The sequence below is a fragment of the Mustela nigripes genome, chromosome 3 (genome assembly GCF_022355385.1).
Source record: "Mustela nigripes isolate SB6536 chromosome 3, MUSNIG.SB6536, whole genome shotgun sequence".
Taxonomy (NCBI): Eukaryota; Metazoa; Chordata; class Mammalia; order Carnivora; family Mustelidae; genus Mustela; species Mustela nigripes.
In genome coordinates, this window is record NC_081559.1 from 58,565,378 (window position 1) to 58,591,540 (window position 26,163).

Here is a 26,163-nt window from a genome sequence, read left to right on the forward strand (position 1 = left end):
AAGGCCACCAAATCTTGCATATCTAAACAGCAGAAATTCCTGCCACTTTTAAAAAGGCCACCAAATCTTGCATATCTAAACAGCAGAAATTCCTGCCACTTTTAAAAATGAAGTTTTCAAGGTTTTACTTTAGACCTACCAAATGTGATCCAAACTCTTTTATAAGATCCACATCAAAATCTGCACATGATCCTGAGGGAGAATCACTGGTCTAAACCAATCTTTGCCATGATTATATCTAATTCATAATTTAATGGAGCTCGCTTCTATTTCTTATACTCATATATATATCTTTCTAGTTGTTCATGGAGTCCCTGACTTGCCTACATGCCATCTGTACTCGGATGACTGATGGGCACCTCAAACTTCACATGGACCAAACAGGAATTTCACTCCCATAATGCACCTTCTTCTCACCAGGTTTTTCCTATCTGGAAAGTTGCTTCAGGACCTCCATCCTCCAAAATATCTCAAACAAAAAGAAAGAAATGACAAAATCTTTGAACCATCATTAATTCTGCTCTGCTTCTTACTCCTCCAACAATATTAATCCATCAACAAGCCTAACAGCTCCCCTCTACTATATCCCAAATGTGTCTTTATCTCCTCACCTCTATTGCCACCATGTGGTCCAAGCTGTTGCTGTTTTGTTCCTGCTGCATTATAGCAAAAGCTCGAAGCCTTGAAGAAGCCTTCCTCTGCTTCCACCCTGACTAAATTGTCTGCAGACCATCAGCCAGGAGGTCTTTAAAACCATCTGTTAGATTATGTTGTTCCCACTCGGAAGGCGCCACTGCAGCCAGAATAAACCTCAAATTCCCAGATGTCACGGTTTGCATGTGATTTGGTCCCTGTCACTGCATCCTCCTGTCTTAGCACTCAACTCCCAATTCACTATGGTTCACCCCAGCTGACACCGGCCTCTCTGCTCTAACACACCAAGCTTGTTCCCCAGTTGGGCCATTTTCAGTAGTGGGTTTTTTTTTTTTTTAAACATTAAATTTTTTAAAAAAGATTTTATTTATTTATTTGACAGAGATCTCAAGTAGGCAGACAGGCAGGCAGAGAGAGGGAGAGGAAGCGGGCTCCCTGCCAAGCAGAGCCCGATGCGGCTCGATATCAGGACCCTAAGATCATGACCTGAGCCGAAGGCAGAGGCTTAACTCACTGAGCCACCCAGGTGCCCCAGTGGTGTTTTGTTTTGCTTGAAATGCTCTCCATGTGTTTTCAAGAGACCACTTTTTTCTGGTCAAGTTCCAACTCAAATGGCACTTCCCCCCCAAATCTGTTCCTAATGGCTTCATTCAAATTAGCCACCTGTGGAAGTCATTCTGCATCACAAGGCTTTTTCTTGTCAGCTCATAAACTTCTTAAGGGGAGAATCTGAAACAAAAACAGTAACTCTTTTCCTTCACCAGGTGTAGCCTTCCAGTACTGCCTTTCCCACCTGCTTTTATTACCAAGATTCTAGCAAGAAGGGGCCCTACATGCTTCCTGTTAATTTCTGAAGCCACTTCCATTTGGCTGTGGCAAACGTCTGACCTCACACCACTTCAGCATAGTGAACTGACACACTTAGTGATTTATTTCCGGCCTTCATCCCACTTTATGTCTTTATACTTTATAGTATTTGACACCACTTCCTGAATTTTTCCTTACTTCCCAGTACAGTGAGGTAAGTAGTCCTAATAATGCCTAGAGTAGTCTCCAACAGCAGAAAAATTATCTGTGTCCTATATAACTTTTCAGTGTCTCACAGTCATTCATATTGGCAATACCTAAAGTTTTTTTTGAGCTTCAATGCTGGGTTTTACATCTAAACAGATGTTAACTTTTGCACATTTTAATATTCATTAAAATATCCAGGAATTTAGCTACCTTGAAAACTGAGAGATAATTAACTTGTTTAGTTTGGACCTTCAGTAGGAATTGTTTACTGTTCTAGAAAATTATGTCTTCAGTGACAGCAAGTCCTGTGGTATTGTATACTGTGTATATATAGCATGCCTATGTCAGCCCATGTTTGTTGTTATCACAGTCACGAGATTTCTAGGTGTGTGTATATGTTAATATATGCATAGATATACATATTTACCTGTACATGTGTATGCATACACATATATACCTATATAAACCTATATATACATACACATATATACCTATAAAACCTATATATTCAACCCTTATGTTAAAATGAAAATAAAAGGCTATATTATTTGTGACATTTTTTAAAAAATGTATTTGTTAGACACAGAGAGAGAGAGAGATCACAAGTAGGCAGAGAGGCAAACAGAGGGAGAGGGGAAGCAAGCTCCCCGTTGAGCAGAGAGCCCAATGCAGGCCTCGATCCCAAGACCCTGAGAGCATGACTTGAGCCAAAGGCAGAGGCTTGACCTACTGAGCCACCCAGGTGCCCCTCTATTTGTGATTTTTATTTAACAATAATAAATGGGGCTTTATAAAATATTTGTAATATTGGGTCTGATAGGACTGGGAACCATACCTCATAGCTCCATGCTTCTAATGGGCTTCCCATCCAATTGGCATGACTTCCCCACCCCTTTTACCTGAAAGATGTCCACTGGTTTTCAGGAACCCCCCCTTCCATGTTCACATGTCCCCCTGTACATGGCACTATTAAAGCATTTATCAGATAGTACTCTCTGCTCATCGGCTATTCTCATTGTAGACAGTAATCTCCCAGACAGTGGGATCCTTGTCTTATTCTTTGTGTAAATGCAGGGTCTAGCATGTTGGCAGTAGTTGGTTCTTAATAAATGCTTACAGAATGAATGAACCTACTTGAATAAAGGTTACCATAGCACTTTCTGGAAATGGCAAAATGAGTTAAGTCAATTCTCATTAAAATTTGTAAAAGAAAAAAAAATAACATGAAACTCCAATTGGTGTAGTAGATACAATCAAGCTAATCCTTTACAGTGGAGGTGGATGGCTCTGAGTCTTATCAATCTGTCCTGATGTCAACTCTTGAGGGCCTCTGAACTCAGGCCATCTCTTTCAGTCACCTTTATGATACCCCAGTCTGAAAAACATTGCACTGGATAATGTCTTGTTAGAGTGACCTCTAGCTTAATGATTTTAGGATTTGCCATTTAGTTTTGGGTCAAAATCCCAAAAAGTTTTCTTTTTTTTCATATTCATGTGATAAAACTTCCCAAATTAGTTCCTTTGAATATAAGATCTCTTTTTATTCTAGAAGCCTTTTTCTTCTTTTTTTCCCAGAAACAAAAATGGAAGCTAAATATTTTTAATACTTTTACTACAAGACATTATACACTTTTGGAAAAGTATCATTCTGAACTATCACTATGTATTGAAAAACTTAACTAAAAGCTTGATTGTAGGGGTGCCTGTGTTGCTCAGTCAACTGAGCTCAGATACTCAGTTAAGCATCTGTCTCTTGGTCTCGGCTCAGATCATGATCTCGGGGTCCTGGGATTGAGCCCCTGATTGGCCTCTGTGCTTTGCAGAGAGTCTTCCTGAGGGCTCTCTTTCTTCCTCTCCCTCTGCTTCTCACCTCACTTGCTCTCTATCTCAAATAAATATATATTTTTTAAAAGTCCGATTATAGTTACATAATATAGTTTGCATATAAAAGAAGTAACTTCATCGTTACTCTTGAAAAATGTATAAAGTAGTCCAATTCATCACTGGTCTTGTTGTTACCTCTCAGAGCCAACTCACCCCAATAGTTGACACCCTTAACCGCCTTCCAGACCCATGCCTTCCCTTGCTATCCTTGATGCCTACATACCTCTCTCTAAAATATGCCCTATGCTCCTTTGCTTTGCAACCTAATAACTGTCCTCAACATATTTCCTTTCTGTCTCCCATTTCTTCAGGATTCCTAACTGCAACTAGCTAATCAAATAACTTCTGTAAGATCATAGACACTCAATAAGTATTTGTTCAATACCTGAATTATTAAGGTATTTATGGATTACTATGGTAACATGTGAGTTTAAGGGAAGATTTCATTAAAAAACAGACTTTAATCCGAAGGGATGGGAAAGAGAAGAGGAGTAACCTTTAGCAAGCACTTACTACCTACCTGGTACTGAGTTAGTCTTTCATATGTGCTGCTTTATTTTTTAAAATCATAACGTACCTTTCACCATTTTACAGAAAAACAAATGAAATCTTAACAAGTTAAATATCTTGCCAAAATATAACAAGTAAGTGGCAAAGAGGAGAGTCAGACCCAGGTCCAAGTCCAAAGTCAGAACTCTTCTGATATCATATCACATCTTAAAAGAACGAAGAGTAGGTTTGGGACCATCGGAGAACCCATGAAAGCACATGGGATTAGAGAAGTTGTATTGCTTTCTTTGAGGCAAACTTCACCTTTTTCTTGATGCTACATGGAAAAAATAGTCTAGACACCATTTTTCCCAGAAACTATTTCCTCCTATACTAATGTGAATCACAATTAATTTTTGTTTCAGCTCTTGAAGTCCAGTTTGAAATAGTGATTATCTAAATCAGATATTCTAATTTTATTATTTTCAAGTGATATAGTAACTGTAAGTAAACTAATCAAAAGTTGAATCCTAAAAATTCTACCTTAATGGTTTTAATCAGCATTCTCAAATACTGATTTGTTATTGATGAAATCTCATCAGTAAATTAACTTCTCCTAACAATCCTATTTAACCTATTTATTTTTTCACTCATTCTTTTATTTCCACCACGTTGAAATTTAATTTGGTGTACATATTTTAAAATTTGAAAGCATGAGATTTTACTCTATTTTTTATCAGTAAGAACTTATTTGATGTACGTACATGGATCACCCATTGTAAGAAACTCATAAAAGTAAGTATCAAGAAGTGTTTCTTTTTCTTCCTTTTTAATTAACAACTGAAGTTAGGAATATCTAACATGAAATGGTCAACTGGTTTAACAGCAACTAACCTTTTTTCATTATTTTTCTAAGAGTTTTGCGTGTATTATCTCATTAGAGTCTCAAATTAAAAATAAATAAATACAACAATGTAAGTGGGGAAGTAATATTATTATTATTAATATTATTATCTTTACAGATGAGGAGAGTCAGGCTTGAGGCTTTGTGTAAGGTTTGTAGAATCCAGGAAGAACATATTGACTTGTTTTTTTTTTTTTTTTTAAGATTTTACTTATTTATTTGAAAGAAAGTAAAAGATAAAGAAAATGAGCGGGAGAGTGACAGAGGGAGAGGGAGAGGGAGAGATTCTCTAAAGCACGCTCCATGGAGCCTGACACAGGGCTCCACCTTAGGACTCTGAGATCCCAACCAAAGCTGAAACCAAGAGGCTGACGTTTCACCAACTGAGCCACCCAGGTGCCCCTTCACTGCCCTGTTCTTAACTGCCCAGAGTTCAACAGGCATGATCTACAGGAGATAATTCATTTCCAAACCAATTGTTCCTCTTGGTGGTGGAGGATTCTCTTATGGTCAGGGAGCAAACATCTGCAGGTGGCATTTGATATTTGACCTCCTCTTGAACAAAAAGCAAAGATGGGGTTCTCAGGTAGAAAAGCACCCTGAATTTTTAAAATTAAACACATTGAGGTTATCTTTCTCAAGCTACTCCCTTAGAACTACTTTCACATCTTCTGTAAGTCATTCAATTACAGAATCCAGGAAGATTATTTACAATAAGAATTCATGGCAATTAAATGGAGGGGGCTGTTGGAGAACTTAACTGCTTTTGGATCAAAGAACCCCTTAAGAATCTGGTTAAAGTTATGCACTTTAACCAGAAAATGCTCTGTACATATACTTGTCATATTTCCTTGAAGTTTAAAACTTCATAAGATACTGGGAACACAAGAATTATTTTCCAATATAGATATTATTTAAGAGAAAGGTTTTTTTTTTAAGATTTTATTTATTTATTTGACAGACAGAGATCACAAGTAGGCAGAGAGGCAGGCAGAGAAAGATGGGGAAACAGGCTCCCTGCTCAGCAGAGAGCCCAATGTGGGGCTCAATCCCAGGACCCTGAGATCATGACCTGAGCCGAAGGCAGGGGCTTAACCCACTGAGCTACCCAGGTGCCCCAAGAGAAAGAGTTTTGAACAAGACATTTTAGAAGATGCTTCTTCCACATAATTTGAACATGAAATAAGTTCCTGCTGTCTCAAACCACAATTATGAGTCAAAAAAGAAAGAGACATCATCAACTTGGACAGTTTTATATCCGTGAAGTTAACATGGGAGATTTTATAGCCTGGAAATGTGTTACGTGTTATGAAACATTTTCCCAAAAATTTGCTTTCTTGGTTGAAAGATAGTCTTTAGTATCTCTTAACAAAAACAGAGAAAATTGTGAAGTGTTTGCAGTGGCAAAATTATGTCATTTTATTTTATAGCATTTCCAATAAGATTGAAGTTCATCTCTGAGATACGGGAAGTTTGTAAAGCAACCACTTGTGGGATTTTTTTTTTTTCAGTTGAAATAGATTCACTTTTGTAATAGCAATCTTTCAGAAAATAAGATTCTGAAGTAACTTACCTCATCAGAACCAGATCCAAAAATCAGCAAGTCAAATGGAATTGCTGCAACCATGTCGATCAGGAACCAGCCTTTGAAGTAGTGTATTGCTATTTTGGCCGGATCACTTACCACTTCTTCATTCTGATTTACATACGTTGTTCTGAAGTTTATGAGAATATCTATGATGAACATAATATCCACAATCAAGTCTACCACATTCAAAGGGCTGCAAGAGTAGCCACATTCTCGTCTTTTCTGTTCTTCTCTGTCATTGAGGAGAAAGGCTGCAGAGTAGGGCGTGAATATAGCAGTGTATATGACCAAGAGAAGAATAAGCCAATCCCAGACAGCTTTGAAAGGGCTGTAGTGCAATATTGTAAACTTGTTGATGCGTGGGCTCTGCAGTTTATATTCTGGTAGGACATCCGCTCCTAAAGAGAGAACCTGAGCAAAAAAAGAAAATAGCACACTACATAAAAATGTCATTATTTGATCTCCTGACCTATAAAAAGGTAAGGTAATTATGCATCAAAATCTGTTAGGCAGGATACAGGCAATCCTGTATGTATGTATGAAAATGGCATACATTTAAAGGACCCCACATAAACCTCTATTCTGCAGTATATTTGACCCCAGAAAATTCCAGTCTTTTTTCTTGATAAATATTATTTTCACTGAAAAGTAATGAGTATTGTCACTGAAATAGCAAGGAGTGGTTACTGGTTCTTTGGAACATACTACTACTCAGAAATAAAAATACATGGCTGTTTTTAGAAAATCATAAAACCATTCTGATATATGAGTAATTCAGTTTTCAAATCTCAGAAAGGATTGTCTGTAATGAACAGAAGAAGCCTACTTGGATCCATGCTCATATTTAATTTATATATGTTTAATTTATAATTAAACCTTGATAAATTAAATGCAACTCATTCAAATCTCTAATTATAATTTTCTCACCTGCAATCTGTTTTTAAAATTAGAAAAAAAGGCACATAAGTCTAAAATAAACACAAAAGAGTCTTTTTCCTAAAAGGTTGAGAGAATATTTTCTATTCTGGGACAAATGTACTTGTACTCAAACTCCTCCATCACATTTAGAGAATTACAAAGAGACAATGGTACAAGGAAATGTTTAGAATATTGATCTAGAAATGTTGTAAGATTATTAGCACCAGTGGGCACGTAAGCCCTGGGATTTATTCTACATGATAAGACATTGGGTAGACTAAAGTAGTTCATCTTGTAAAATCTTAGTTTATCTGAAAAAAATGAGAACTAAACCTGAATCACAGCCCAGTAGAAAAGTTCATGAGTTGGTAACTTTAGACTAAGTTTCAATAACAAAGGTAAAAGCAAAAATGTTATTTCATGACCCCAAAATGTAATTAGTCCTAATATAGAAGTGTACAAAAATTAAAAAGTTTTGATGGCTCCACAAGTAGCACATAGAGTCATGTTTTAAGGAAGCAGTGGGTGACACTCTTGTATTATGAATATCCCACATATATGCATTGTCTCTATTTTGGAGTTAAATTCACTAAATAAATTTTCTTAGGCTAGATTCTCCTAAATACAGCTAATATATTATCAGCTTTTCAGCAAGAACCTCAGACAATCCCTGTTGGTTCGTCAAAGAGTATTATTTCTCTGTTCTTGGTAATTTTATCCCTGTAGGTTTTAACTTGATTATAACAATAGCATAGGCAAATTTCAATTTTAAATCTTACTTTCATTGTCATATCTCATACATTGTTTTCACATATAATGAGTTACTATTGTTATCTTAAAAAGAACTTGAGAAGTTTAATAACAACCACAAATGAGATACAACAGATTTTTAAATATAACAGAAGAGTTCAGTTAAAATAGACAAAGGTGTTTTAAGATAACAGCTAAACCGATTTAGCTTAAATTTAAAAAATCATAATAATACGGAACCTAACCATTTTTTCTCAGTCCAGAGTAAATTTGAACAGGAAACAGAGCTTTATTTTAAGCTACTATGAGAAAGGACAGGAATTATTAGTAAAAAAGAAATCTGGAAAATAAAGTGATTTCATTGTTTCTGAAATATTGAAAATCTTTAGAATCCAAGACCTCAATCTCTATCTCTAACTGTAAAGAAGAATAATGTTTGGGAAATCTGTGAGTTGATTACTGCAGACTGTTGATAATTGCAGACTGTTAAAACTCCAATCTTAGGCTCAGTACAGAAAAGTAGCCCATAATATTTTGTAGGATCATCTCTTCATCTCTTAAGGTGTTACTATGTAATGTCCCTTTCTAAAAAAAAAAAGGCAAAAACAAAAACAAACAGAACAAAACAAAACAAAGCAAAAAAAAAAAAAAAAAAAAAAAAAAAAAAAAAAAAAAACAGGGGAGATTCAGAGTGTACAAAATAAAATCCAAAACCTTATTTTGCCTCTCAAAGTCATCTAAAACCTGAACTCATATTATCTTTCCAGTTTTTTCTCTCAGTAGATTCTTTTATGCACTCTGACAAAACTTGGCTAAAAATTTTAACCTACTGAGATATTTCCAAATCCCTAAATTCACAAATTTCTTTCAGAAAAAATGGGTATGTAATTATCCAACGAGAACAGCAACAACCAAAAAGTCATTCTTAATGAGAGGGATATGTATTTGAGATTGCTCCCTGCTTAAGTGACATGCTTCTGATACCAACCTCCCACAGAGGGCAATTTGAATGCTTGTTTAAGCAGAAGTCTAAATTAGAATGCATTCAGCACCACGGAGCATCCCCTGAGAAGTGAAAACTGTGGATGGAGCCCTTTCCATCACACATATGCAAGCATTCCTTTAACAGAGGACTGCTGGAGACTGAAAAATTGGGAAGACACTGTCCCTGACATTGCAGTTTATGGCCTACTGGGAGAAAGAAACATGCAGGTGAATGCAAGCTCTACTGAGGTCCACCCATTTCTGGGTTGGTGATGGAGCTGATGAAGGGGGTGGTCTCCATAGAGACTTTTCAGGGAAAGATGTCCCTTGAAGTGAGACATTGAGAGGAGAGAAGATAAGACTGTAGCTGGGGGATAAGGAAACTGGAAAAGGAAGACTATTAAGGCAGAGGAAACAGAACAAAGGTATGAAATAATGTCTTGTGTGTTGAGGAATTACAAGCTGTCTTATCCTGCTGATGGACAAAAATGCATTTGCAGTAATTAATACCAAATTAGATGATACAAGTTTGACTTCTGCATAGGTATGCCTGTGTTTTATCATTCAATTCTTTCATGAATTTTACTAGCCAATGATTTGAAAACTTTTATTTATACAGCATACTTTAGCACCACAAGGTCTCATTTGACAACCTGAATAGACCACTAACCAGTAACAAGATTGAAGCAGTAATCAAAAACCTCCCAGGAAACAAGAGTCCAAGGTCTGAGGGATTCCCTGGGGAATTCTACCAAACATTCAACGGAGAAATAATGCCTATCTCCTGAAGCTGTTTCAAAAAAAAAAGAAAGAAAGAAAGAAAGAAAGAAAGAAAGAAATAGAATAAAAATTCCACAGTCTTTCTATGAGGCTAGCATTACCTTGATCCCCAAACCAAGCAAAGACCCCATTAAAAAGGAGAATTTCAGACCAATATCCCTGATGAATATGGGTGCCAAAATTCTCAACAAGATGCTAGCTATTAGAATCCAACAGTACCATAAAAGGATTATGCAACATGACCAGGTGGGCTTTATCCTTGTGATGCAAGGGTGGTCCAACATTCACAAATCAATCAGTGTGATAGAACACATCAATAGAGAAGAGACAAGAACCACATGATTCTCTCAATTGATATAGAAGAAGCATTTGACAAAATACAGCATCCTTTCCTGATTAAAACTCTTTAGAGTATAGGAATAGAGAGAACATTCCTCAACTTCATAAAATCCAGCTATGGAAAACTCACAGTAAATCTCATTCTCAGTGAGGAAAATCTAAAAGATTTTCCATTGAGATCAGGACTACAACAAGGATGCCAATTCTCGCCACTATTGTTCAACATAGTACTAGAAGTTCTTGCAACAGCAATCAGACCACAAAAAGAAATAAAATGTATTAAAATTGGCAAAGATGTCAAACTCTCTCTCTTCCCAAAATACTCCATTCCCAAATTACTAGAACTCATACAGCAATTTAGTTATGTGGCAGGATACAAAATCAGTGCACAGATATAAATTACTTTCTTATATATTAACAATGTAACTGTAGAAAGAAATTAGAGCATTTACAATAGCATGAAAAATCACAAGATAACTTGGAATAAACCTAGCCAATGAAATAAAGGGTCTATACTCTAGGAACTACAAAAAACTTATGAAAGAAATTGAAGAAGACACAAAAAGATGGAAAAATATTCCATGCTCATGGATCAGAAGAATAAACATTGTTAAAATGTCTATGCTGCCCAGAGAAACCTATTATTTCATTGCCATCCCAATCAAAATACCCACAGCATTTTTCAAAGTGCTGGAACAAATGATCCTAAAATTCGTGTGGAACCAGAAAAGACCCTGAATTGCCAAGAGGATGTTGAAAAAGAAAAACAACCCTGAGGGCATCACGCTATGTTACAAGCTATATTACAACACTGTGATCACCAAGACAACACAGTACTGGCACAAAAACAGACATATAGACCAGTGGAACAGAGTAGAGAACCCAGATACGAACTCTCCACTCTATGGTCAACTAATTTTCAACAAAGCAGGAAAAAATTTCCAATGGAGAAAAGATAGTCTCTTCAATAAATGATGCTGGGAAAATTGGACAGCTATATACAGAAGAATGCAACTCGACCATTCTTTTACGCAGTACACAAAGATAAACTCAAAATGAATGAAAGACCTCAATGTGAGACAGGAATCCATCAAAATACTAGAGGAGAACATAGGCAGTAACCTCTTCAACATCAGCCGCAGCAACTTCTTTCAAGGGCGCCTGGGTGGCTCAGTGGGTTAAGCCGCTGCCTTCGGCTCAGGTCATGATCTCAGGGTCCTGGGATCGAGTCCCGCATCGGGCTCTCTGCTCAGCAGGGAGCCTGCTTCCTTCTCTCTCTCTCTGCCTGCCTCTCAGTGTACTTGTAATTTCTCTCTGTCAAAAAAAAAAAAAAAATCTTTAAAAAAAAAAAAAAAGATATGTCTCCAAAGGCAAAGGAAACAAAAGCGAAAATGAACTTTTGGGACTTCATCAAGATAAAAAGCTTCTTCACAGCAAAGGAAACAGTCGACAAAACAGAGTCAACCCTCATAACGGGAGAAGATATTTGCAAATCATACTACAGAGAAAGGGCTGATATCCATGATCTATAAAGAACTTCTCAAACTCAACACTCCAAAAAACAAATAATCAATTCAAAAAATTGGCAAACAACATAAACAGACCCTTCTCCAAAGATGATTTTAAAATGGCTAACAGACACATGAAAACATTTTCATCATCATTAGCCATCAGGGAAATTCAAGTCAAAACTATGTTGAAATACCATCTTACACCAGTTAAAATAGCAAAACCTGACAAGGCAAGAAATTACAAATGTTGGAGAAGTTGTGGAGAAAGGGGAACTCTCTTACACTGTTGGTGGGAATGCAAGTTGGTGCAGCCACTTTGGAAAACAGTGTGCAGGTTCCTCAAAAAATTAAATTAGAGCTACCCTATGACCCTGCAATTGCACTACTGGGTATTTACCCCAAAGATACAGATGTAGTGAAAAGAAGGGCCACATGCATCCCAGTGTTCATAGCAGCATTGTCCACAATAGCTAAATTATGGAAAGAGCTGAGATGCCCTTCAGCAGATGAATGGATAAAGAAGATGTGGTCCATATATACAATGGAATATTACTCAGCAATCAGAAAAGATCAACATCAACATGCATCAACATGGATGGGACTAGAGGAGATTATGCTAAGTGAAATAAGTCAAGCAGAGAAAGTCGATTATCATATGGTTTCACTTATTTGTCAAACTTAAGGAATAGCATGGAGGACATGAGGAGAAGGAAGGGACAAATGAAGGGGGAGAAATTGGAGTGGGAGACAAAGAAATTGGAGTGGGAGAAACTATGGAGAAACTATGGACTCCAGAAAACAAAGTGAGGATTTAGAGGGGGTTAGGGGGATGGGTGAGCCGTGATAGGTATTAAAAAGGGCACGGATTACAGGGAGCTCTGGGTGTTATACACAAACAATGAATCATGGAACACTACTTGAAAAACTAATGATGTACTGTATGGTGACTAACATAACATAATAAAAAAAAATCCTCAAATGTGGTCATAGGCAGTGAAGTCAGGTAGCACTCTATTATTAAGTGATTATCTTACTGAGTCAGAAGATTATTTGGAGTTTTCACCAACATACACAGTTTTTAAGATTTTCTGGGAGAGTTTATGGCCCTTTGAGAATATTCTTTTCTGTGAATATTGGTTTAAGAATTATTAAAGGTTACCAGACAGAGAAGACAAGGTAACCAAATTAAGTTTTAGATAAATGCTTCTGGCAATGGAAAGCAAGAGAACCCAGAGGAGGTAGGATCAGAGGCTTAGAGATAAATTAGGACTTTGGTACTAAGAAAGATAGATAAATGAAGAGATCAGAAATGCCTGTATTAAGGGGAGGTGGCAGAGACTGAAAAGAAGGGTATATTTGGGAACTAAATGCATTTCAAGATAAGAATGAGGAATAAGGAAACATTTATTTCTTTGTGGTTTCAATAATGAGTTTTATTAGAGCCATTCATGGTAATACAAATCTATAAAGTTTCACCCATTTATAGACTAAGGGAAGGAACCCTAGATTTTAAATGTAAGGAACTGGGTTTAAAATTCAGATACAATTTTTCTGGTAATTTAATATCTCTGGATCTGGCTGTTTTGTTTTGTTTTCATCTGTGACTCTAGATAATATATATAATATAAAAATATATACATTTATGTATAATATATTTATATTATTATATTTATTTATATAATAGATTAATATAATAATATAAATATTATTATATTTATATACACATATATAAATATATACATATATAATTATATGTATATGTAAATAATACACATAAAATATATTTATATAAATATATAAAATTTATATATAATTATAGTATATACACATATATTATATATTAAATATTTAATATATGCCTATATATTTATATTAAATATTTAATATATATCTATATATTTATATATTATATATTATACAATTATATAATTGTATATTATATACAATTATATAATTAGTATTAATTATAATAATTATTACATGCAATAATATAATATACAATTATATATTATAATTGTGTATTATATATAATTATAATATATTATAATTGTATAATATATAATATAATTATATATTTGTATTTAATATATATTTTTATTTAATATAAATATAAAATGTGTTTATATTGTTATATATACTTATATTTATATTTATATAATATATTAATATAATAAATGTAAATGTATTTATATTTATATTATATAATAAATACAAAATATATTTATATTTATAAATATATATTTATATATCTATATTTATATTATCTAGAGTCACAGATAATATATATAACATCTAGACTCTAGATAAATATAATCTAAAGACACGTATCTATATCTATCTATGTATAGAGAGACTTGTTATATATGTAATTTTTGAAGAAACTGCATATACAGGGTTATATAGAGAGATATATAATATAAAGACTGTGTATACATATGTGTGTATATGTAGATGTATGTATATCCAGAGAGAGAGAGATGTATGTATTTATGCATACAGAGATACAGTTTCTATAAAAACTATATATAGTTTCTCTATACAGTCCCTTTTTGTGGCACTTTTCCATATGGTCTCTTCAGCAGGGTAGTAAAATGTCCATGTGGAGATTCAGTATTCCCAAGGGAGAAGCAGAAACATCTAGTCCTAAAGTCAAGGACTGGGAATAGTACGGGATCATTTTTTCCATATTCTATTGACCAAAGCAGTCACAGGCTAGCCTAGATTCAAGAAAATGGAGATGTAAGTCTTTACTTTTTCATAGAAAAATAGCATATGTGTGGAAGGAAAGGAATAAATTGGGGCCGTCTTGGAGACAAGCTATCACAGGAGTTATTGACAATTGTTTTAGGCTTGATGCTATTATGGTTTATTTAAATAGTATTTACTTCTTAGGGGGTGCACCGTGAAATATTTATGGACAAAATGCTATAGCTTTTGGGGTAACTATAAGAACATGAATTCCAAGACCTCTGCTGGATGCCTGAAACTACAAATGATACTGAATCCAATATATATTATATTTTTTCCTATATATACACACCTATGATGAAGTTGAACTGACAAATCAGGCACAGTTAAGAGATGAACAAGAGTAACACTAAAAAGAACCACTATAATGACATGCTGTAATAAAAGTTATGTGAATGTTGAATCTCTCTCTCTCAAAATATCTTATTGTAATGTACTGACCCTTCTTCTTATAATACGTGATATAATACAATGTCTGTGTGATGAGATAAAGTGAGGTGAACGACACAGGTGATGTAATTAGGTTATCATTGATCTTTTGATGATAGACAGATGATCACCTGCTTTCAAACCATGGTTGACCATGGCTAACTGAAACTGCAGAAAGCAAAGCTGCAGGTTAATGGGGGGTGTTGTAATCCAGAGTGAGAGAATGGAAGGCGGAGAGGAAGTCGAGTTATTTGCAGCAACATTAGTTGTACGCTGACTTTTACTACAACTGGGAGATGGGCATAGAGTATTTATAATTTTTATAACATGTTTGTGTTTTTTCACTATAAAAACCAATACGTTTAGAATTTCAGCCAGAAAGGCCCAAGATCAACTGAGAATGTAATTTCTCGATGGAAAAAAAGAACTGGATCTACATGCATCACAAGGGCTCACTCCTATCAGAGCTCCTTGTTGGGTAAGCTTGGATTACTGTTTCTACAATAGAACATTTAATTTGCTCTCTGCACATCTCATTCATATTATGTTGGTCTTCATTCAGCCACACAGACTAAACAACAATGCTGACTTTGCTGGCCTTGACATGTTTGCCTTTAAAGTCCCATCAAATTGGTGACTCAGACAAATCATGTTACAAGAAGATAGTTGAATAAGCTAAGTCTGCAAATGCTTATTCCTCTGAGTATACTTGGCTGCATTGCTCATTAAGTTAGATTAAAATACAGTCACTTCTCAGAGACTTATTAGGTTAGACCTCTTGTTGCAATACTTTTATTAACATTTCATATTCAAAGTTCAGGTTTTCATTCTGGATTGACATATGCATGCTTTTTTATTTTTTCTCCATAAGACTATGACTAAATGCAACATTTATGTTGGTTAACATCATTTTCGTAAATATTTGCCTTATGTACTCCTTTTATAATCCATTTCTAGGAAATAATATCTCTCTTAAGGAATCAAAAGGTTTCATTTCTTTTTTATTTTAAAAAAACATGACAATAAGAATTATTCCATTAATTGTATCTCCTTTTGTCTTCTTACATAAAACTATGAGTTTAAAATTTCAGTACAATTATTTCTATTTCCCTTCACCTTGTTTTAATTGTTCTATTTCCATTTCAATGGTCTAAATGCATGTATCTTTTATAATGTCACTTTATACTTCTTTGGAAATAGGATAAATGTATAAATTATAAGACATAAGTAAGTTAATATTAATCTTGAAAGTGCTTTAGAGCCATTATGCTGGAAATGAAATATTAGACAGGCAAATATTTATTTAAAAAATGTGAATAGGATTCTAAGGTGCCAATGATTAAAAAAGAGAAAGGCTGCTACACAATCCATTACGTTTCCTTAGGAGAGCCAACTTCTCCCACACATTTGAGAAATAGCATACTTAAGAAAGATAAAACACGATTAATTGAACTATTATAAGGGTTTTCTTTTAAGAGTCAAAGAAAAAAGAAGGAAAAAAAAAACCCTCACTATATTATAAAGGGGAACTCCATGGTCTCCAGAAAGACACTTCTATTTTCTCTTTCCTCAAACCACCAATTAAATGTACAGTTTAACACAGACTAAAATATGGTTTTCTTCACCAAGTCCAGTTTTTCTTCTTGCTAACACATTGCTATTTGTTTAACCTATAACAGTTAAGTGTTATATAAAACCCAAATCTTTATACGAAACAGCACTATTTATTCAATGAAGATCTACTGCGAAAATTTTGTGTGAACACCAGGATTAATAACTACTTTTCTCTTTTGAAAAGTGCAATAGGGAACGATTAAGCTTTCCAAAAGATTATACAGTACTTTTGGCAGCTGTTAAACGCCATGCTGAGGTGTTGGTAGAGACTGCTCATCTGTTATTTATCCTTTACTTGGGACTTGCAGTTAACTAATAGGCTAGCTATATTTTTATCTATCAGGAAAAGCAGTCAGTAATAAAATGAATCAGACAGATCATACAGCATCAGAAAATATTTAAATCCCCCCGGCTTTTCAGCAGATGATTTAAGAAGTCCAGCAAAATCTGAGTAATTTTCATTAATACAAGCAGCCTGATGGATAATTACTCAAATATTTAAATTAAAAGATGAAAAGATTCACACAATAAATGAAATCTGTCACAGAGGAAGTTTTTTAAATAAATAAAATATTAAAATGAGGTAGTAGAATCACTGCAGCAGTCCATATTTAAATAATTGTGCAAGGTTTAGGTTAAAGTAGACATTGTATCATTTATGCACATGTGCACATGTATGCTTGTGTGTGTGTGTGTGTTGGGCTGAATCAGAAGATAGTACAATTTTGTAAAAATCGGAGTCATGTGGGTACAGATAAATGCTAGGTTTAGTGTTTTGTTTTGTACGTAGTATGCTACGTACAAAAAATTTTTAATACAAAAAAATTTTATGTTAATAACACAAAAAATCTGATTCTCAAAATATGTGACTCAGAATATGAGATAAATAGGTTACGTAATATCTTAAACATTTATAATATTCATAAATGACTGCAAACACATGTATATTAAAAATTGCAGTTTCTTCCAAAACCATATACTCTGAACTTCCACGCCAGTGGCCAGCTGGGCATAGCCCTCAGTTTTGGCCCCCTCACCCTGTACCAGGCTGGTCTGGGAGCTTGAGATAACACCTGCTTGCTGATACCAGATTGCTTCCTTGCCTCCTTTCTCCTTTTCCTTTTCTCACGGAGACGGCACACATGCACTCCTTTTCCTTTATCCTTATTTTTAAATGGATCTCCATTTAAGGCAAAGGAACAGGTAGCACATTGGTTTGTGAGAAAGCCTTTCACAAATGTTTTTCAAAAGCGCAGATAACTAAGAAACAGGCTTGGAGGTAGGAGAGGGGAGTAAAGGGCTGAGATAGGCTACTTGGAGGTAGATGCGCCAGGCGCCAATAGGAGAAGATGCCTGGCAGACAGGAAGTCTGGGTTAGAGCTCCTGAGGAGGTTGCAGCTCAAAATTTCATTCTGTACAGGCAGCGTGAGATTCTGGAAAGTGGATTTATTGGTCAAGAAAGTATACAAAAAGAGAGAACCCAGTGGGGATAACTAAAATGTGGGATAGAGAAAAAAAAGGCATAGCCAGTATTCCCGGGCTTAGCAGGGGATATATACATAGTTAGTAGGACAAAGAGTAGTTGAGGGGGTGTGTCTGTAGGTTAAAACAGAAGAAAAAAGAGACGATGGAGATGGCAATATGGAAAATGCCCGAGAGAAAGGATTATGATGATATAGCTGCTGTGCACCAAAATTTGCTGTTTTTCCTTACATGGGATGGAGTTGTTGCTGCTCGAATGTGTCTGCTTGACCCAAAACTACATTGTCCAATCCTGTTTGAATCTAGGTATGGCCATGTGTCTGAGAAGTAGCACTTTTTGGCCCAAGCTTTCAAGAAGCAGGTGTGTCTTTTCCTGCTCTCTCTTTCCTTCCCCTTGGTAAGCACAGATGCTTCCAAAGACTCAAGTCCTTAAATCCAGTGGGGGTGGGAGAGCCTCAAATATAGGAAACTTTGTCACCAAATTACCAAGAGAGGGAAAATCCCTCATTGTACAGGAATACCAGCTTCTGCTACGGCTTGAGCCTGAAATCTAGTATTAGATAACCACAGTAATATGGGGGTTTATTAGTTCCAGCAGCTAGCATTTCCCTAATACTTGGATCTTTTCTTTGGAATATGTTGCAATAAGATAACACTGACTCTGGAGAGAGAATGACTGCTTACTTTACAAATGCTTTGTCTTTGAGGAAGAGGACAGTTAATACCAAATATGTTTTGTGTTAGTTACCAGGCTCAGTACTGAATTATAGCATTCAATTCTCTCAACAGCTTCTTTAGATAAGCATAATTATCTCTGTTTTTATAGGCTAGGAAACCGACTCAGAGACTGAATAACCTACCTGAGTTCTCCGAGCCAACTAAAGTATTATCAACCATAATATTTTTTTACCTTACTGAATGCCTATTATTCACTGAAAATTATATGGGCGTTATCCCATTTAAATGTCACAATTACAGGTATTTATTGTGGACTGAATTGTGTCTCCCCTGCCACCCCAAGAAAGCCACTCTCCAGTCCTAACCCCTAATACCTGTGAACGTGATCTTTTTTGGAAATCGGGTCTTCATAGATATAATAAAGTTAAGGTGAGGTCACACTGAACTGAGGCAGGCCCTAATCCAGTGTCACTCGTATCTTTATAAGTGGAGGAAAGAGACACAGAAACAGATCCACAGGAAGAACATCATGAGACAATGGAGGTAGCGACTGGAGTGACAGCCAACCTCACAGAGCTAAGAGAAAGGCATGGAACAGATTTTTCCCTAAGTCTTCTGAGACAGAACATTCTCCTTCTGACATCTTGATTTCACTTTGAGCCTGAATAATAGTAAGTGAATAAATAACTGTTGTTTTGAGCTATCTAGTTAGTGGCAATTTGTATGACAGCCCAGAAAATGAGACAGTGCTATTGTTTATTTCACTCTACAGATGTAAACTCTGAGGTTAGCTAACTTCCCAACACTGTCTGGTTCAATAGCGCCTGTCTTCTTATCTACACAGCATACCAATATTCAATTTATTCTTTCATGGGACTAAAGCCCATGTTTTCTCACCCTAAATACTGCTTCCAGAAGAAGAAATTATTTTATAGGGGTCCGTGTGAATGCTTTCATAGTTATCAAATGCTCTTAATAAAATCCTGATCACTTATGGCAAAATAATAAATAAAGAGACTTATGTCGAACCACTTCTTGTCGAGAGCCTAGAAGCCACTTATTTGGAAGGACATACATGTGTAGGACAAAAACAAATGGAAATGTTAAATGGCTATGATGGGCACCAAAAATAAAAACAAAGACAATTTCCATTAATTAGAAATCCATAATCTGTCAAAGACTGCTGAACACACTAGACTCGAGATTGAAATAGCCCTGTTAAGTAAATGGCCAGCTCTGCCATGGCTATTTAAAACAATCTCCCTAGGTATCAGATTCTTTAGCAGCAAAATAGGACAGAAATACCTTCCTCATAGGCAACTGTGCAATAAGTACGAACACAAATGTATAAAGTTCCACAAATAATCCCAGTCTCACCATAAACAACAAATAAGTATTTTCATTATAATTTTATTCATTCATTATAATTTTAAGTGTATGTATCTTGAACACCTCAAAATTTAATTATATATAACATTCAGCGCCAATTATAGTTATTGACCGAATTCAGTTCTCTGAGGTGACCCTTGGAGAAGTCAATTATGCAAAGATAGAAACAGCAAGAGACAGACAGACAGGCTCTTGATTATGTGTGTTTGCTGGTAAGATAACATGTTTTCTTTGTTTATGAACATCTCAGTTTTGCTATACTGTCCTGTGGGCCGTGGTGATAAAGTGGCGATTTAGGGAACCAACTATTTTTTTAAAAACCCTTAAACAATTTGAAAGGTCCCAGTCAAGCAAGTGATAAGATATTCTCTCATAAAAGCACATGCCCTAGACATAGAGAGCATTTAGTTGGTTTGGTTGGAATACTTATCATAAAGAATTGAACGTCTGCTGGGTGGCTGGAAAAAATTACTTTTGGGCATCTTTGAAGAGTGCATGGAGTTCTCTATTTTACTGTGGGTAATGGAATATTTCTTTAATATGAATTCAATAAGTATTTATGACATCCTATCAGTTTTCAAATTTTAGTACACTTCCCAAGGATCCTATAGAAATGATATACATAACAAAACTAGTACAATCACCTCTGCAATTCTTCAATTCTGCTTTTTTTTTTTTTTTTTTCAACAGAACAGGTTGTTCAGTTACATTAAATTGGTGTGATTTTACAGTGTATCAACTGCAGGTCAATGAATAAGATATTTTAAGGAAAGAAACTGGAAACTCTCTTCACAAAAATTCCAGGATGATGGAGAAATTAAATGTGTGTGCACATGTGTGAGGAAGTACATGAGTGTCTAGCACTCTATCACCCTGAGATGTACAGGTGGGCTTTTGTGAACTTCTTGAAATTATCTAAATAACATAAGTTGTGTGGTGCTGTTTATTTCTCAGGGAATACACGTTCATGTTTTTTATCAGATTTTCAAGCATCTATGCCTGCAAGTAGTTAAAAAAACCCAACTTAAGGCATGAACTTTTATGGGTCTCTGAGTCTCTAAGGACCACACACACATTTATAATCATCACAAAGAGAGAAATGCAAAATAATACAAACAGGAAATGTTTAGAGAGAAAATGAAGCATAAAGTAAAGGTGGTGGAACTACTAGGAAATGTGCTCAAAGTGGCAGTGAAGACAAGGATGGCATCTTCACTGATGCACAGGTGAGCTCTTTCTCTGAGACTGACAGATTTTTCTGAGTGTTTACAGGGTGAATGATCTGTTAATTCTCAGACCTGTGCTTCACTTTTATTTTATTATTATTATTTTTAAGATTTTATTTATTTATTTCTCCAACAGAGCAAGCACAAGCAAGAGAAACAGCAGGCAGGAAGAGGCAGGCTCCCTGCTGAGCAAGGACCTGGGATCATGATCTGAGCCAAAGGCAGCTGCTTAACTGACTGAGCCACCCAGTTGCCCTGTGCTTTGCTTTTAAATAACCTGGCTTCAAAGGCAGTTTCTCATTCCTGCTAAATTTTCAAATGAGCAATGTCTTTCTGTCAAGAACTGAGTACACTCAGTTACTATGCAGCCTTAGCAAGTGTGACATTCCTACCAAATTTGTAGTTAAGAGCCTTACTTTGATGGGCCATGTCTGAAGGTGAAGTGGCACTATCCTGCTGCCTTGCTGAAGCCTGAAAGGGAAGGCAGCTGCAGCACTCCCTTGCTCTCTGGTTGGAGCATTCTCCAGCTCCCAGCCTAAAACAGGTCAGACAAAGCACTCACCTGTGGCGTTCCTGAAGCCAACGGACCTACACGGTTAAGTTATCCACTGCCTTTCTAAAGCCTGCAAGCATGCCTTGCCCCCTACACTCTATTAAAGCTGCCTTATTAAAGCCAGCAGGTACATGTGATCCACACAAGGGATGCCCCTTGATCTCACCTGGCCCTGATGGCCAAAGGAATGGTATTCTTGAGCACCACAGGAATGTGGCAACTGGAAAGACAGTTCTTAGCAGGCCACAATCCCAGGGCACTGCATAGACAGCAGACTGAAAAATAACCTCAGTCTTCCTATGAAAAAGGCCTATGTACTTAACCTGGAGCTTCAGCCTGAGGGATAGGCTTCAGGTTTCCTACACAGCTAAAAGCTACAGAGGGTTCCCAAAGAACACAAATACGGAGACACCCTTTGTATATACCTCCTTGGCCTCACTATCACTTAACATGACCTCCCAGAAAGGAGCTAATCTACTTGTCTGAAGCCCCAACTTTTGCAACTATCACTGAGGGGACAAATCCAGATCTCTTGGTCTGGAGTCCAGCGGGGATTATGATTATAGACCCACAGGACCATATATTCACATACTTCCAAAGCTGCTGTCTGAGGGTCGGGCTTCTAATCAGCCTGAAATATAGGTGCTAAATGAGATTCTTCCTGTTGGATCACAGGTGTTGGAACACCCTCAACAATAGGGACATATCGAGAAAAAAATTGAGCAGTTTAGACAATTGCAAAGGTTTGAGACACAAGAGCTAGGGAAAATTTGAATGAGAAAGGTTTGAGACACAAGAGCTAGGGAAAATTTGAATGAGAAGTGTCATTACCTACATAAGGCCACTTCTTCAATACTGAGAAGTGTCATTACCTACATAAGGCCACTTCTTCAATACTGAGAAAGGTAGCTGTTTTGCTTAATACATAGAAAAAAACACAATGGAGTACAGCAAAATGAGGAAACATAGAAATATGTTCCAAACAAAAGAACAAAATAAAACCTCAGGAAAAGATCTTAATGATATGAAAATAGGTAATCTACTTGATAAAGAATTCAAAGTAGTGGTCATAAAGATGCTCAGCAAACTCAGGAGAAGAATGGGTGAGCACAGAACTTCAACAAAGAGATAGAAAATATAAGAAAGTACAAAACAGGAGTCACTAGATAGATAAAGAATGCAGTAACTGAACTAAAAAATACAGTAAAGGTCAACAGTAGAATGGATAAAGCAGATACACAGATAAGTGAGCTGGAAAAAAAAAAAAGAAGAAAAGAAACTTACTCAGACAGAGCAGGAAAAAGGAAAAGAATTTTAAAAAATGAAGATAATAAGGGATCTACGGGACAACATCAAGCAAAATAACATTCACATTATAAGGGTCCAAGAAGAAAAGAGAGATAAGACATAAAGCTTATTTGAAGAAATAATGGCTGAGAAGTCCCCTAACCTAGGAAAGGAAATAGACATCTAGGTCAAGGAAGCAGAGAGTTCTAAATAAGATGAACTCAAAGAGATCCACACCAAAATACATTACAATTAGAATGTCAAAATTTATAGAATCCTAAAATCAGTAAGAGAAAAAAAATTATTACCTACAAAGGAAACCCTACAAGGTTATCAGCAGATTTTTTAGCAGAAACTTTGCAGGTTAGAAGAGAATGAAATGAAATATTCAAGGAACAGAAAAGAAAAAAGGAAAGAAAAGAAAAGGAAAAAAAAAAAGGAAGAGAAGGGAAGAGAAAGGTAAGACAAGGCAAGGAAAAAACCTTCCAATCAAGAATACTTGGCAAGGAGATAATTTTCCAGGCCAATAAAAGCTAAGGAAGTTCATCACTACTAAAAACCCTGAAGAACTACGCATGCTCCCTGATTTCAAACTCTACTACAAAATTGTGGTAATCAAGACCATGTATTAGCATAAAAACAGGCATATAGACAAGTGGTACAGAATAGCAATAAACCCATGTATATATGGTCAATTAATCTATGACAAAAGAGGTAAGAACATAATGGAGAAAAAAGAGTCTCCTCAATAAATGGTCCTGGAAAAACTAGACTGTTACACATAAAAGAATGAAACTGGACCACTACCTTTTACCACATCCAAAAATTAACTCAAAGTGGTTTAAGACTTGAATGTAAGACCTGAAACCATAAAACTCTTCGAAGAAAACATAGGTGATAAGCTCCTTGATGCTGGTATTAATGATGGTTTTTTTGGACTTGACTCCAAAATCTAGAGAAACAAAAGTAAAAATGAACAAATGGGACTGTATCAAGCTAAAAAGCTTCTGCACAGCAAAGGACACCATCAACAGAATGAAAAAGCAATCTACCAAAAGGGAGAAGATACTATGATACTATAATCATCTATGCAATAAGAGGTTAATATCCAAAATATACAAAGAACTCATATAACTGGAAAACCAAAAAAAAAAAAAAAAAAAGTGATTGAAAATTGGGCAGAGAATCTGAATAGACATCTTTCCAAGCAAGACATACAGGTAGGCAACAGGAACATGTAAAGATGCTTAGCATCACTAGTCATCAGGGAATGCAAATCAAAACCGCAATGGGATATCACCTTACACTTGTTAGAATGGCTAGTATCAAAAGGCAAGAAGTAACGTGTGTTGGTGAGTATGTGAAGAAAAGGGAACCCTCATGCACTATGGGTAGGAATGAATATTGATGCAGTCACTGTGGAAAACAATATGGAGTTTCCTTAAAAAATTAAAAAATAGAACTATTATTTAGCAATTCCACTTCTGGGTATTTATTGAAAAAAATGAAAATACTGATTCCAAAATGTATATGTACCCCTATAGTCACTGTAGCATTATTTACATTAGGCAAGATATGGAAGCAACCTAAATGCCCTTTAATGGATGAATGGATAAAGAAGATGTGGTGTACCTCTACAGTGGAATATTTTTCAGCTATAGAAAAAAACAGAATATTTCCATTTGTGACAACATGGATGAAACTGAGCATTTACACTAAGTGAAATAAGTGAAAACAGAAAGACAAAAAGCACAAGATTTCATTTATATGGAGAATCTAAAAAACAACCAAGTAACGAAACAAAACAAAACAAAACCCAGACCACATATACAGAGAACATTTTGGGGTTGCCTGAGGGAAAAAGGAGGGGGTGGCAAAATGGGGGAAGGGTATCAAGAAGGCGAACTTGCAGTTATAAAATAAGTCATGGGGATATAATACGCAACATGAAGAATATAGTCAATAATATTGTATTAACTTTATAAAGTGATTGATGGTAACTTACTGTGGTGATAATTTTACAATGTATGCAAGTGTACAGTCACTATATTGTACATCCGAAATTAACAGAATATTGTATGTCAAGTATAATTCAATTGAAAAAAGAAAAACACCTTGTCCTCATGGACCTTAGTTCCAATAGTAAAAATGGGTAACTTGTAGTTTTCGTAGAAATGTTTAAAAAATAAGACCTCCCTTGGGGTGTCTGGGTGGCTCAGTCAGTTATGCGTCAGACACTTGGTTTTGGCTCAGGCCATGATTTCAGGGTCATGGGATTGAACCCCATGTCGGGCTCTGTGCTGAGCACAGAGTCTGCTTGAGACTCTCTCCCTCTCCCTCTCTCTCCCCCTTCCCTTGCTCATGCATGTGTGCATTCTCTCTCTCTTAAATGAATGAATGAATGAATAAAATCTTTAAAAAATGAGACCCCCAAGTAGATCATGTAGGTCTCTTGTGTACAAACATTAAGTAATATTGAAGGAAATCTTACCTCTACCGTTTAAAGTACTTTTTGGTATACTAATCAGGCATATTTTACATAATTACAACCTGTAAATGCACAGATTTACTATGAACTTACAAAACTTTGGGTCTAAAAGTATAGAACAACACAATTTGCTTTAATATCTTCAAGAATAAAAAATCTTAGACAAATAGTACTTTCTTCTTTATTCTGCCAAGAATAAAATCAATTTTTTAAAAAAGATTTTATTTATTTACTTGACATATGAAATCACAAGTAGGCAGAGAGGCAGGTGGGGGCGGCGGGGGTGGGGGGGTGGAGCAGGCTCCCTGCTGAGCAAAGAGCCCGATGTGGGGCTCAATTTCAGGACCCTGGGATCATGACCTGAGCTGAAAGCATAGGCTTTAACCAACTGAGCCACCCAGGTGCCCCATAAAATCAATTTTATATGATCTCCCTGATATGAGGAAGTGGTGAT

The 26,163-nt window shown here is 35.9% G+C and overlaps 1 protein-coding gene across 1 annotated transcript in view; it reads right to left on the reverse strand.

Annotated features, from left to right (window-relative positions):
- Positions 1-26,163, reverse strand: part of KCNH7 (potassium voltage-gated channel subfamily H member 7) — a 485,779-nt gene that overhangs the window by 63,355 nt on the left and 396,261 nt on the right. Inside the window, exon 7 of the mRNA XM_059392755.1 lies at positions 6,519-6,944. Within this exon, the coding sequence (XP_059248738.1) occupies positions 6,519-6,944 (426 nt within the window). The remainder of the gene's footprint in view (positions 1-6,518; positions 6,945-26,163) is intronic.